The sequence below is a fragment of the Pteronotus mesoamericanus genome, unplaced genomic scaffold, assembly GCF_021234165.1.
Source record: "Pteronotus mesoamericanus isolate MK-2021 breed Mesoamerican mustached bat unplaced genomic scaffold, CSHL_Meso_final contig_105, whole genome shotgun sequence".
Classification (NCBI taxonomy): domain Eukaryota; kingdom Metazoa; phylum Chordata; class Mammalia; order Chiroptera; family Mormoopidae; genus Pteronotus; species Pteronotus mesoamericanus.
In genome coordinates, this window is record NW_026555006.1 from 7,345,567 (window position 1) to 7,360,702 (window position 15,136).

The 15,136-nt window shown below is 43.1% G+C and overlaps 1 protein-coding gene across 1 annotated transcript in view; it reads right to left on the minus strand.

Annotated features, from left to right (window-relative positions):
• PLPP3 (phospholipid phosphatase 3) overlaps window positions 1–15,136 on the minus strand; it is a 79,950-nt gene that overhangs the window by 25,918 nt on the left and 38,896 nt on the right. The window contains exons 2-4 of the mRNA XM_054573704.1: window positions 14,382–14,539; window positions 486–766; window positions 19–76 (exon numbers count right to left, since the gene is read on the minus strand). Of these exons, the coding sequence (XP_054429679.1) occupies window positions 19–76; window positions 486–766; window positions 14,382–14,539 (497 nt within the window). The remainder of the gene's footprint in view (window positions 1–18; window positions 77–485; window positions 767–14,381; window positions 14,540–15,136) is intronic.

The following is a 15,136-nucleotide window of genomic DNA, read 5'->3' on the forward strand; positions in this document are numbered from 1 at the left end:
CAGAGGGCAGGTACTTACCACCAAATACAGCATAGTGTACATGGAGAAGGAGGCATGGCCAGAGAAGAAGGACTTCCTGCAAGAGCAAGAGAGGGCCATGAAAGGGCTGTATTCACATTCCTGATCCATGCTTGTCTGCTTGTCTTTCCTCTAGGATTGTGACCTTGAGAGCAGCACTATCTTGTTTGTTTTTGTGTCCTTTATGGTACTTTGGACAAATTGCCTGGAATCTCGCAGGCACCCATGAATCCATGAATAAACAAATGAATGAATGCATGAACTTACGAATGCTATGTCATGATTGTTTATTTACAAATCTATCTCAGTCATTTGACTGTGAGTTCCTCAAGAACAGGAACTCTGCCATACTTGCCCATCAAACCCAGAGCCCAACAGTAGGCCTGTCACCCAGTAGGTGCTTAGAACATGCTCACTGGACTGGCTGCATCAAAGGAGTGCCCACGGTCATGGAGACAGTGTCTCACCTGGCTTCCTGGACTCTGCTGTCATCGCCTCTGCATTTGTAGTTTTGAACATAGCCCTCAGAGCAGTTGATCAGGCTGAAATCAGGGTTGCAGACGCTCAAGAAATGAGGACGCAGGCGTCCTATGGACACTTTGGCAATGTCTGTGAAGGATTGGCTAATGGCACAGCCGAATAGGAAACAACCCACTTGCTTGTAGAGGGCTGCCACGTAGGGATTCTGAATCGTTGACCGGGACTTCTCCTTCAGGTAGTAGATCCGGTAGAACTCCCCTGTGATGATCTAAAAGGAAACCAACAGGGGAATTAGGCAGTATCAAGACCCATCATCAAAGCTGATGCTGTAAAGGGCACTTACTGATGTAAGAGACTGTTCACTATGGAACTGCAAGTTATAATCTAGGAAACCCCAATTTCCTATTTAAGGAGTATGAAGATGTAAATATACACAGGAGGAAAGTTCAAAGTGTTAATAACACGGTCATTCTTTCCCTTTTTCAAGAAAGTCCTATATACCATATAGCACCTTCATAATAAGAAAAACACAATAAGTACATTGCTATATAAATATATATATATGTATATATCTTAACAAAATAAAAAGATAAATAAGAACTTAGCCATATAAAATACAATTGGATGAAGACTCAAGGACACAGTTAAGGGTGGTCAGGATGTCAGAGGATCTGAGCAAATGTGAGGATTCCAGAATTTGGGGTAAAGGATCACCAACAACAATCTAACTCAACAAAGAGCCTCAGCCTTACGCCACCATAAAGCCACGGTAGGGGTTTCTGTAGTAAAGAGTGAATGCCCCAAGACCAAGTCCTGGATTTGAATCCAGGCTCTGCCACCAACCTGGTGTCCTTCAGCAACAACTCAACCTCTCCAAGCTTTAGTTTCCTTCTCCATGAAAGGAGGCTATATACACCTTTACAGAGTTGTTGGCTTAAATATGACAAATGAACTGGGTCATAGGAAGTGATTCTTCCATCCTCTTTTTTAGATGATATGATGACAAGAACACTGGTTTACAAACCAGGGAACTTTTACTACAATGCCCTTCAGTGTTTGTGAATTTCCTCATGTCTGCCTGCATTGTCCCTTTGATCCTGAAGGACATCAAGTGTGTCTTGATTTTCACACCCTTCCTCCACCCCACAATGTCTACTCCTTGACACTCAGGGGACTTTTTCACTCTTTAACAAACAAACACAACACACAAATAAAAAACAGAGCCAATGATCCACCGATTCACCGATCACTGAATACCTACTTCATACCAGGCAGTGTTTTTATATACTTTATTTTGTGAAATCCTCACAACAACCATAATAGATACAAGTGAGACTCAGAGAAGCTGCCTGGTTTTATATTAAAAATGTGGGGCCAGCTGATTCCCTATGCTGCCTATGCAACAGAAGACCAATTCTGCTTGGGTGCTGCACCAAAACCACATAGCCTGCTGCCTGTGTCTTAACTCCACAGCACAGCATATCCCTGGCCACTGCCTTGTTGCAACCAGTCCAGAGAGAATGATGTTCAACTCGTCGCTCACCACAAAGACCACTTCATGCTTCCTCACAGGGCAGGATGAGCCACATTTGCCCTTTCAGAGAGCAGAGAGCATGTTCATAACCACAAGGGAAGCAACGGACTGATTTACGGGAGCACTCCTTCCCAAAGTCTCCTGTTATTTTTTCACAGTGAGGGAAGGTATCAAGGTATGGGGTCTGATCCAGGTCTTTGAGGGTGCCAAAGTCTGGGGATAGGATGGCCACGTAAGGAGGGGCGAGCCAGCGGGGCCCTGAGCCAACAGGTGCAATAGTGAGAACAGCTACTTCCACTGCTAAAATTCATGCAGTGATTCTGTGTTTATTAAGTGCTTGCTAGTTCTAAGTGCTGCACTTTGGTTTCCCAAATCACCTTGGGTGTGATCCTATATTAGACGGAGACCGTAAAAGACCAGTCCAGCCCAGCCTCCTGGCTTAGGTACCCCCTGGGTGAGCAGGACCGATACCTGATCCTGCAGAGGTGCTAAAAGACTATCAGTTGAATGAACAAACGAATAAAAGGAGCAGGATAGTAGCCCTCACAAGTGCCTTATTGCAAAATTGGAAATATCCTCTAAACATTACCTAGACTCCTTCGATAACATGTTGCAAAGATTAAAATCTGAGAAGCATAGCAAGTCAGAAATGAAAGGGCCCATTATATACAGAAAAAAACTGAGGTCCAAGTTAACCCACATCTAAAGATTAGACCCAGGTGTTCTGAGGCCCCACCCAGCATTCTTTCCTACCATTCATGATCTAATTCCCCTTTTGAACCTGTTTACACTTTTACCCTATGTAACCTTACAGGCTAACAAGTTCCAGATGTTTATTACTGCCATCATGTTCTCTCTTTCTTATTCTTCTTCTTTTATGTCATGCTCCTGTGACTTTAGATGCAGGGAGAAAAACACAAAACTAGGAGTCAAGGGGCCAGGGTTCAAGTCCCTACTCATTGAGTGAATTTGGAAGAAGTTAGGCTCTCCATTTGCAAAATGATGGATCTAGACTCCATGATTTATTACCTTATAATTGCAATGACATTTATTCCCAACTCTCCTGCGCAACCTCCACCACTAGTCCCCCGACCCAGCAACAGTAATAAGCAGTAGGAAAGCAAAGTACTTCCTTGGAGATGACTGCTGGCAAGGAGTGGAACCAAGGCCCCATGCACAACCCCTGCCCTTGGATTGCTCCTGAGGTCCTTGAACCATACCACTGACACAGATTAAGAAACTGTTTCCAAATTGACTCAGTTTGAGCATGATTTCCTGTTTGATGCTGAGAAAGAACACATGGATTTCTACTGCAAATTAGCATCTCTTCTGTGAATTTCCTAATGAATCACAGGTGAGTCACCCTTCTGCCTCAGTCAGCGTAGAGAGAAAGTGTTTGATTACAACTCAAAATTCCTCTGGGTTCTAACATCCCTTCATTATAAAACTTCAGTTTTCCATGCCCCAGTCTTGCAAACAGAAAACTGCTAATTAAAATGTTTCCCCCAGAAATAAAATAAAATAAAATAAAATAAAATAAAAAATAAAATGCTTTCTCTGATCTTGGGGGCATAAAGAGATTATTTTATGGAACCTCAAATTCCTAATAACAATGTTAATTATAGCAGGAATCATTCTCATTTCTTTTGCTCTTTACAGCTTCATTTAATCTGCAACTCTGTTGATTATATATCCATTTTACAGATGGGAAAACTGAGTCTCTGTTATCTGTAGGATTAAGAGTAGAGCCCAGATATTCTGACTCTCAAGTTCCAAGATACATGGCAGTCTACACTGAGATAATTTCATTATTGCTTTTGTTATTAAAAACAGTTTCCACTGTAGTATAATAGTTGTATATTTTCAAGGATCAGGCCAGGCTGAAGCCATTTAGCAGACACATGACTCCAGGACCACATGGCTTCTGGGCCAGCCCTGACAGATCTTGGAGTTAATGAGCAACAAATTATGTATTTTCTCTATCCCCCTGTACAGAAGGGTCGGGGAGTCGACAACACAGCCATAAATCATCATTATGAACCAGCCGGACTTGGCTTCTTGTAATCCTAACCCTTAAAAGACCATTTAATGAAATTCGGGCTGTGGATGACGGCCTGCATACCTCACCTCTGCAGAAGAGGCGAAGGCTTAAATTGTTCTCTGACACATTACACACCTAACTCTGGAGTCCCAGATTTACTGCTTTCGGATTTTATTCATTACTCACAATGTTTTTATTCCTGCATAATAAAATAAGCTCTTCTCTCCCCTCTCTCTCCCCCTACGAAGGCTCTGTCCCCACCCCCAGACTCCTGCCCCTGGAGCCCTCATTTCTGCTTCAGTCAGCAAGGTTGTGATATGTAAATTTCACTGCTGAGAAAAATGCCTTCAATGTTGATCCCTTTCTGAAACAGCAAGCAACAGATCTGGGTGGGGGGTTGGGTATGGAAGGCTGCCAGGCTAGCAGAGAACTCTCCCCTACCTGCCTCTTAAAGCCCTTGGCAGAGAATCTGGAAACTAATAAACTGGGAAAGCATTGCAATTAAGCTACGAGGGGACAGAAAGAGATCAGTCCGTGCCTGAGAACGACTGCAGTTTGGGGGGAGGTTGTCGCCAACTGTAAGAGAGCCACTCTTTCTGTCTTTTCCAGTGAAAAAGAGCTCAACTGCCCACCTACGCACAAATATTGAACTGTTCTGGAGAGGAAACATGGAGAAACTTTAGGATAGGCTTTTTGGATAGGAGAGAGCATAGGGTGCTGAAAGAAGCACTGACTCTGGAAAGCCAGCAAAACCTTGGTCTGAATCCCATCTCTTACCTTGGCCAAGTGACTTCACAGCTCTGGGTTTAGGTCTCCTTGTCTATGAAAGAAGACTGACAATATCTACCTGGCAGGATCGCCAAGGGGACTCAAGAAGGTGATACGTCAAATGCCCAGCACACAGCATAGGAGCCCTTTAAAAGTTAATTTTCTTCTCCCATTGGAAAAGGGGAAAGAAAAAAATTAACGAATACTTGTATATCTTCCAAGATAATTCCAAGAGTTCCTTGGAAGAGAACATCCCATGCTAAAGTTTAGAGGTCAACACCCCTCCAGGGTAGAACCAGGAAGTGTGTGCGTGGAGGGCGTGGGCTTTGATCACTTTATCAAACGTGGCTTTTCCAAGGGAAAAAAGTGGAAGGGAAGTCTAAACCCAAGGCAGAAAGGGCATACTGTATGGTTTGCGTTATTTTTTAACATTCCCCTCTATTTTAAATTATCTCAAGAAAAGTAAGATTTTTGCAGTGTTTCAACGAGCCCTTTTATTAGAGAGGCAAAACTCACCTTCTTCCCCTACTGAGTTCGAAGAACCAACTTCCCTATATTCTGATCTGCTTGAATAATAATATTTGCATTGCACTTTATAGTTTACAAAGCACTTTCACATCTACTGTTACTTGCTTCTCATAACAACCTGTGAATTACTAAGTTACCACGGACAGTTTAAAAGTGAGTATGGGGAAGGCAGAGAGGCCTTGAATTACTCTTGATCAGAAATAAGGCTGTCGCTGCAGCCTGGACTTGCTTGTACTAATTTTTATGCTCTGTCTGATGGCATCAAGCTGGCTTTCTCTTAGAAGTCCTAGCAGGCAGCAGGGTCTATGTCTCCAGTGAGATGTAATCGTCAGGCACTGGGACATCCAAGTCCTGGCTAGCCACAGAGCACTGAGTTGTTCTTTCCCATCTCAGTTGTGCGGATTAGCGAACCTCTTTCGATCCAGAAGAGGTTCCTTCAACAAACATTTTTTCTCAGTTTATTTCTCGGTCCCAAGGGAAAGGAATTGTACCATACTTAGGTCCTGCTTCTAAGGATGATGGGTGTAGCTGTATTTTTTATGAAGCTCAATGCTCCATCTACTGCAAGAAAATGCAGTATGTTTGTGACTACAAATAATTGATGAAAAATTTCATCTTTGATTCTTCTCTTACTTGGTTGTCCTCAGCCTCTTTGTCAGGAGATCAGCACTTCACACACTGTGAAAGGCAATAAGGACATAGATCTGTCCAAGGCCACCAGTGGGCTGGCTCTACGGGTAAGTCAAAACTCCAATATTCAGAATATGGACAACAAAGAGACCAGAAAGGGGCCATAGAAGCCATCCATGGTTGAAATCATCAGCAGCCACCCTATGCCCACTAGTCTTATGAAGAAGGCAGTCTGAGGCATGAAGCCAAATTCTTTTCCCAAAAGTCAATGACTCAAAGCTGTGGGCTCCTAGATGACTGGCTCTGCCAGTCCATGCAAGAGTCTCCTGGATGTTCTTTCCCAGCATTGCCTGCTGCCCATCTCTTACTCCTTTTTGACATTGAATTTCCTGTTTCCTTAAGATAGCACCACAGTGCTTTCCTTCCTATTTCTCAAATACCTTTCTCCTTATCCCAGTTGGCTCCACTGCTACTTTCTACCAGATAAATGTGGGTCTTCCCTAACGTTGTATTCTTTCTGTCTGCTGTGATCTCAGCTGCTTCAATAGGTTCAATTATACTTTTGTGAAGATGACCTCGACAAGGGTGTCTCTTTCTCTCCCCTCTCCACTCCGCTCTCCCTCTCTAGGTTCAGCTTATACCTTACCCCTAGCAGCTCTATTCCAATCTACAGTCAAATCTCCCAACTGCTTATCAGATCAATGTTATTAGCATGGCATCCTAACCGTTCCACTCATTCCAACTTCTGTCCCAAGCCTCACTTTCCTTTCCTCCCTTTCTGCCCAAGGTGCCACAAAACATACAACTTCAAAGACACAAAATCATAAACTCCTCCATCTCCCTGTCATCCAGTGCTGCTCACCCTGCTTTTGCAAGGTGTCTCATACATCATCGTTTTCTCTTTCCCTTGCTTTGCCCCCACTGTGGTTCAGGTCTCATCTTTATCCAAGTTGGAAAACTGACCAAACTAGGTTTCAGATACTTTCATCAACCTCTAGCCTATTAATTGCAGGAAAAAGTCCACAGCATTCAAGGAATTTCACAATCTTGCTATAATCTTATCTCATCTTTGTCTATTCCCTTATACTCTATTTCTCTAGTAAAGCAGATCTATTGTTCAGTCTCTACTATCCTTGAAGCAATCTCCTCTGCCTGGAATGTCTAGATCTCTGATGAAAGTCCCAACCGTCCTTCAAAGTAGAATTCAAGTGCCAACAAGTATACTGGAATAGGCTTTTGACTCTTTTACGTAATAGTCTTGCATAACTAAACTGAAATCTCCGTTTCCTTATCTGTAAATACGGGGATGTTGTGGTACCAACAGCCCAAGGACTGTTGTGATAATTAAATGGGGGAAGCGCTCAAAGAATGGTGATGATAATGAAGCCTTTGCCAATGAAAATAACCTTCAGTGGTCGTCCTCTGAACGCTGGTAGCACTGCATGTATCTCTCAGACCATTAATAGCATTTGGCCTGTTTTGTGTTTGAAGCTCTCCTCTCTCTGGGGCCCACCAGCCTGCACTGCCCTGACTCTCTTCTCCTTCTCTGACCAATTCTTTAGTCTCCTTGAGGGTCTAACAGTCTAGTCAGTCTTGTACTTGCCCTGCTTCCCTTTTAGACCATAAGCTCTGAGGAGCAGTTTGTGTCTTATACCTCAGCTTCTAGGCCAAGCTAACCTATCACATCCTTGCTTATTGCAGGAGAGGTCTCTCACCAACTATCTACCGCAGCAGGTTATCACCTTCTGCACAAATCACTTCATATAAAACACTATCACACACCGTCAATCTTAGGCAGCCACCTGCCCAGTGATCTTGATGTTTTGTCTTCCTCCATACACTGAGCTCTCCAAGCCCAAGATCTAAAAGCTTCAGCAGCTCACTAAATAAAGACCACTCGGCATAGCACCTAGCACGGAGTGGGACTTCAATAAATGTTAGTTCAAGCACTGGGCTTTGAAGCCAGAAAGACCTGGGTTTTAATTCCTGCTCCCCCACTCACTAAGCAGAGCAACATTACACTGGTCACGTCAGCCTCGTCACCCTCGTAAGCCTCAGTCCCCTCCCTCCCTCATTGTAAAAGGGGTAAATAATACCTATCTCATGCAGCTGTTGAAGAGGATTTAAGATAAGGCATCTTAGTTTCTGGCCCATTAGATAGCTCGCAAATGTTATCCAACTCTCTACCTCATCCCTCTAATACACCCTAACTCACAGGAACAGATTTCTGAGACTCTTAAGCATTATCACTTAAAGTAAGAAAATTGTCAACTTCATATTAGATACATTTTTCAAATAGTCAACCCCTCAGAGCTCTACCCAACTAAGGAAGAACTGCAGCAGCTCTCCCTTCTTCCAGAGCAGTGAGTGGGGTGGCAGGGAAACAAATTACAGTAAATCCTAATCTCCATGCCTGTGTTTTGTTAAATTGCAAATAGATGCCCCCTCCCAGCACCCCTCCAGGGCTAAGAGGGTCTCAGAAGAACTCCATAGCCCTGTGATCAGGGGATGACACAGCTGAAGGATTAATGTGGCCACTCTCTGTTGGTGGTCTTGGTAATTGCACAGATGTAGTGGATTGTAAACTGGGGGACAGGGTCTCCCACTAAGGCACCGCTGGGCCAGCACGACTTCACTTTTTTCAGAGTTGAAAACTCGACTAACCTTTAATGAGGAGGCAATCTTGGGGAACCTTGTTTTCTTGGCAGTGCTTTCTCAGATAAAGGGCGATGGGGGTGGGGAGGAAGTAATGAAGTCCAGATGTAGGCAAACTGAAGCCTGATCCTGAATAAACAAGTCCTAGAGGTATTAAGCTCTTCTTCATGTCTCTCCAGCAAGAAATTTTCATGTGGTATAGAGCATGTTCCACGTGCATCTTGGACCATATTTAAGATTTTAGGGAAGCAAATGGATGATTTTCTCTGCTCAAACATCTTCTAACATCTTTTGACCCAATACTTTTTGATTTTCTGCTGAAAATGTGTGGCCTCCTGTGATTTTTAAAAACATATAGTGAGCTCTAAAGTCTGTGCCTTGTAGTAGAAATACATAATCAAATCAGACTGGTCCATATCCTGATGCAGCTACCAGGGTAGGCAGGAAATAGACAAGTAAGTAGACATGACACTTCAGCACTGTCACCACAAAGCTAGAGGTGGTCCCGGGGGTCTTGGGTACTTTTGGAAGGTAGGAGAAGAGGCAGCTGAAGAAGGAAATGTCTGCTGTTTATTTAGTACCTACCATGTGCAAGAGGGAAAGGCCTGGTCTGTGCCTTCCAGGAACCTATTATCTAGCTGGGGAGACAAGACACGGACACAAATCACATTGCAAGGCAATGTGTATTGAAGGTGCTATTTGTCTGCTTGAGACAGGGCAGCTTCTAGCAGTTTAGTGATGAGAGAAAACCTGCAGCTAGCTGGGATAAGGTTCACTACTGTGTCCCCAGCACCTGCTATACCATGGGTGTTTGATAAATAACTGTGGAAGGTAGGAAGGCTTTAGAAGGCAGCCCTAGTGTCATTTTTTGTGTTCTGTGTTTTTTTTAAAGCCTTGGCCTGAGATTCAGAGGACTCCTGTTCTGACCCTGCCACTAATTAGTTATGGGAAAGTCACTTACTATCCTTGAGACCCAGTTGCCTAAGCTATAAGAATCGACCTCCCAAGATGACTGCTAGGTGCCATGAGAGGATGTGCACATAAAGGCCACTTTGTAAAGTGCGTGACACTGCAGAAATGAAAAGAATGATTCTCACTGATGACACACGTCACTTGACTTGACCCCCAAAACAAGCCCAGGGAGTTGGTGAATTATTATCAAGAACTTACAGAAAAGGACAGTATAGCTTTTTCAAGGGAGTCAATGGCTCTGCCCGAGTTCAAAGGACAAGTATCAGAATAAACAAGAACAGAAGTTGGGACATGAACCTAAGTTAGGTTATGCCAGAATCTGAGCTTTTCCTCCAGTTAAGAGTATTATTACAGAAGAAACAGAAGTTTCAATGGGATCTAAGAGGAAAAGTAGCCTTTTTTATGGCTGGAGAGAGAAGGGGATTCACCCATGCATCAACTCCTAGATATTAAGAATCTATATAAACCCTTTTCCGGGGCTTGACCAAAGCTATCACTGTTTATTTAAAAAGAATACTGAGCATTTTTTCCACATTAAAATCTTTGCCCATAATACTCTTCACAGCACAGAGCCAGGCAACATGAGAGGAGGCTAGATAGGAGATGATATTTTACTATTTGCTCCTAATCTCATTGCTGCTAGAGTCATTAAGCCTTTATACGGCAGGGATAGAATCCATTGCTTTGTGGATTTGGAAGGAATTCCTATTATGCTAATTCCAGAATCTGAGGTACATCTGAAAAAGAGGTCAACATGACTAGATTTTTCCCTATCTCTTGCCACAGAAGAGTGTCTGTTTTCTCTATAACTTCTGACAATCTCTACCACCACCATTCTATTCCTTTGTTATGGGGACATTCAAACTGAAGCAAGGGCACCCAATCAGTCAAGGCTTCCCTTGTTATTTGAAGCAACCCTGACATTTGGCAGGGTAGGATGATTAGATTTCCAGCTCTGAGTGCCCATCTACCATCCCTGCCTGTCACTCATGCCCTCTGATCAGAAGCAGATTCTGGACGGAGCCCGCCAGGCTCTATGACTGCCCGTGATGGGAAAGTGGGAAAGAAGTTGTTGTTGTTGTTGTTGTTGTTGTTTAATTTAAGCTGTATAGCTTTTCCGGAAGTGAGTCTACTAAAAGTGAATGATTCTCTTTTCCTCTGAGATCTTTGCTTTGACTTCCCATGAGGACTATGGCACTTAATGGAGGCAGATGAACAAGGATACCTCATCATTAGCCCACATCACACACATGCCTCCAGCTGCCAGGCAAGGGCAGCAACGTCAGCGAGAAAAGATCTCCTTGTGACAAGTACAGGAGCAAGTCATGGGACCTCAGTTCTAATTCAATGAACTACAAGGAAATAAGAGTCCAAAGGCTGAAGTTCCTTTCCTGATTCTATTTTTACCAGATTATAGGGTCTTGGCTAAGTTACTTCACCATATTTTGAATCTGTTTACCCATAATAGAAATAGTTAACATTCATTGAGTATACAGGAGGTGCCAGGCACTGAGTTACTTTATCTACATTAGCTCACTTAATTCTGAAAACCTTGATAAGTTGAGATAGTATCAGCATTTAAGAGATGAGGCTCAGTGAGGCTCAACCTGCTACATGCTCCACAGCAGAGGAGCTCAGATACGCACCAGAGTTTACTCCGTCAACCACATCCTACCAGGAGTGTCCAACCTTTTGGTGTCTCTGGGCCACACATTAAATACATTGCAACATGTAATCACAAAAAAATTTTCATATGTTAAGAAATTTATGATTTTGCGTTGGGCCAGATTCATAGCCATCCTGAGCCACATGTGGCCTGTGGACTGCCGGCTGGACACCCCGAGAGAACCATTAGCATCTCAGGGTTTCTGTGAGGTTAAAATGCTTGAACAGGGTCCACAGGTCTATGGAACAGAGCAGCACCTGACAAAAGATAATTATTGCAATATTTGTTTGCCCGGTCTTCTTCAGGACTATAGCAAAGCAGTACGCAAACCTATTTTGCTGTCATTGCACATGCTGAGGAAGCAGCGCTGTTACTTATCTTGTAACCAAGGCCACAACATATAACTATTTCAAGGAAACCTGGGAGGTCAGAGAGAATTTTAATTTAAACATCAACAAGACATGAGGAGACAGGCAAGTCGCAATTAAGATTTTTCATGGAAACGCTAGCATCCATAAGATGGAAGGGATGGTCTTATCAAAAAGCAGGAAAGGAGCTGTTGAGCCAGGTGCTTTGCTTGCGAAAGCATGGATCTGGAAGAAGCTACTTTAGCACGCTGCTGTCCATCTAGCCTGCTGCTGCCGAGTGCGTTCCCACGAATGGCAGCATTTGACAGCACCTTTCCACCACATTGTGTCGGGGAGCATCTCACTCGGCAAGGCAGTAATGATCACATGTGAGGGGAGAGGAGAGCACAGAACATCCCTGTCCCTGTGCTATTCTTATCACAACCACTTCCTGGTTACAAGCTGGAGGGTGGGAGGGGAAGGGGGGGACGGACTTAAAAGCATTCAATTAACTGATCCACCAAGGGTCAAAAACACCTGTTCAAATGTTACTATAATTACTTGCCATCTATTACAAACATTGTTTCCAGGAAAAGCCATTCTTCCTCAAGAACTCAACAACACATGGTCAATTTGGAGCAAATAGTAAAATTGGATTTTAAGTTCTTCATTTTCTCAACACAAAATTCCTTAGTCCACCTTAAAGAAACTACTACAGTTGCCAAATGGACTGTTTTTCTTTTAAAGGTTGGAAAGAATTCTCATAGACTCCCTTCCCCCCACCCCAAATTCAAACTGTTGATTGTGTGCCTGGTTTACGATGTTATTAAAAAACAAAGAGGGGTCTCAAAGTTTACAACCAACCCCCAGAGTGGGGAAGTCCAAAGAAAAACTTCATGAAATGTGGTTCCTGTGCCATCAGCAGCTTACATTTGATCCAGAATAGGCAAGATTAGCTAACTGCCTATCCCCATGAGCAGTTCATTTGGAATAGATGACCTGCATTCCAAAATCAAGTCAAGCAGGATGGAGAGAAGGCTTTGAAAGAAGCCAGGCACAGGTCTGAATTCCAGCTTCTAAGAGCTGTAGACTTTGAGCTTATCATTTAACCCCTTTGACCTTCTGATTTTCCACTTGTATAATGGGGATAATAGCATTTATTTCACATGGAGTATTCTTTTTTTTTTTTTTAAATCCTCACCCAAGGATATGTTTTCATTGATTTTTAGAGAGAGAGAAAGGAGAGGGAAAGAGAGAAAGAGAGAGACAGAGAAACACATTGATGTGAGAGAGAAACATCGATCGGTTGCCTCCCATATGCACCCCGACCGGGGATCAAACCCACAGCGCTTTGGTGTACAGGAACAGGCTCCAACCAACTGAGCCACTTGACAGGGCCACATGTGGTACTCTTAATATTAACTTCCTTCTTCTTGGCTTGCTAATATAGGCCAAACAGAAGCTTCCAGGATATGGCTAATACATAGATGACTCAAGAATCTTGGTGAACATGACGCTTATTTATGCTTTTTATCCACGCGGCTGAGGTTAAGGAGCAAAGAACAAACTTAGAATAATGCTGGAGGTGTGGAATGGACAGCTGTGAACAATGTATGACTCACAAATTTTAAGGCTGGATTGCCATCAATTACTATATTTCTCCTCTGCCCCAAATGGACAGATCTAAAACATGGTGGTGACCGTCCAAGTACAGGTAGGCCATACCCCAATTTCCACGAGGCCACCATTGCTCAAGATAATCGTGGACCTTGTCCAAGTCTGTGGTACATTTTTGCTTTCTCAATGAGGACTTTGTCCTCCATGGGAAGACCTGGCTATAAGTCTGGACTTTACATCTGTATATGAGTAACCTGCTTAGCAGTTAAGAGTGTGCAAAGTATTTCAGCACACATGACCTATTTTACTCCTCCATGAGATGTGATGAAGCAAGACAGTCATCCTTGGTTTCAAAGATGTACAGCTCATCAGTGGAGGGCCAGGCCTACAACCGAGGTCTCTATATTCCAAGTTTCATTTTATTTTCACTTTGACACCATGGCCATTGGATGAGAGAACTAAATACCAGTGGCATTATCACTGTTAGAGCAGCACAGCGATGATATGGAAAGAACCCAGAAAATGCCTGTGATATCCGACAAGGTATTTCCCCTCTCCTCTGGGGCTCAGAACTCAGACTCTGGGGTAAAGGACAACTAAGTTCAAATCCTAATTCTACCACTTATTAACCTAGTGATCTTGGAAAAATTATATTTACTCTGAAAACGTAGTTCCTTAATATGTAGAAGACAGATAAGAACAATATCTAGGCTTCATTGGATTGCTGTGAGAATAATGCAAACAAAGTATTTTAGTATACAGTAAGTCCTCATGATAGGATCTACAACTTTAAGCAAAATGACCTATAACAAAACCAATTTTACCGTAGGCTAATTGATATAAACAAGAGTTAAGTTCCTATGGCATCTCATCAATGTTATAATGAAAACACAATTCCATTTGAAATGACTTTATTTGAGGACCTGCTGTTTATGTATCTATGTCTGTAAAGTATTTTAAAATACCTTTAATATTAGTATTAACTGCATGACATAATTAGTGTTAATCACTGAAATTCTAGAAGGTGAAATTCTAATTGATCTACCAAGTCTCTGCTAACTCAGATATTCTATAATATGATACAGGGGAAGTCAGGAGGTTGAGCACAATAGCCTGGGTGCTTACCGCAAGGATGGCGATGACAATCCCTACGGCACAGAGCACAGCGTCATTTATTGTCTCCCCGGTTTTCAGAGGATACTTGATGCTGTCGTCATTGCAGTAAAACCCTCGGTGGTAAGGCTTGATGGTGCTGGTCTCAATGATCAGGAAGGGCAGGCCCGCTGGTCAAGACGAAATCATTGCCATGTACCAGGAAAAGACAAAACAAAACAAGGGGAAAACATCAATGCAAGTTGGCTAACGAATGACTGCAGCAAAGACTACTTTAAGTAACAGCACTGATAACGATATTGACACCTTGCATTTTGGCCATGTGCAGCCTAAAGAGAGCTTCCACTCCATGCATCCCCTTTCCTCCTTTTGTCACCCCTCCTGAGAGCACAGGGGGCGGCAGTGGAAGAGCCAGGGTAGGAGCTTTTCCACTGCTCTACAACATCCTGCTAAAAATTAAACCCCAATTTGTAATAATTACTAACACAGCCCCAAGTCTAATGATGTATCATTATGCCTTCAAGTACATTCTTCTCTTAAGTCTTAACCATTTCCCCTTTGAGAAGGTCATCCGAAGGCTACGTTGCATGGTGTAGTGAAGGCCTAGAGTCAGATAAACTTGAATTTGAATCCCAGATCCACAATCTCCTAGCAGTGTGACTTCTGGTTCTCTCTCTATCTTCCCAGGCCTCAGTTTCCCCCTACATCAAATAAGCTGTGGCAATGACTACAAGAGGAAAAAGCACGTAAAACTGCTAGCACAATGC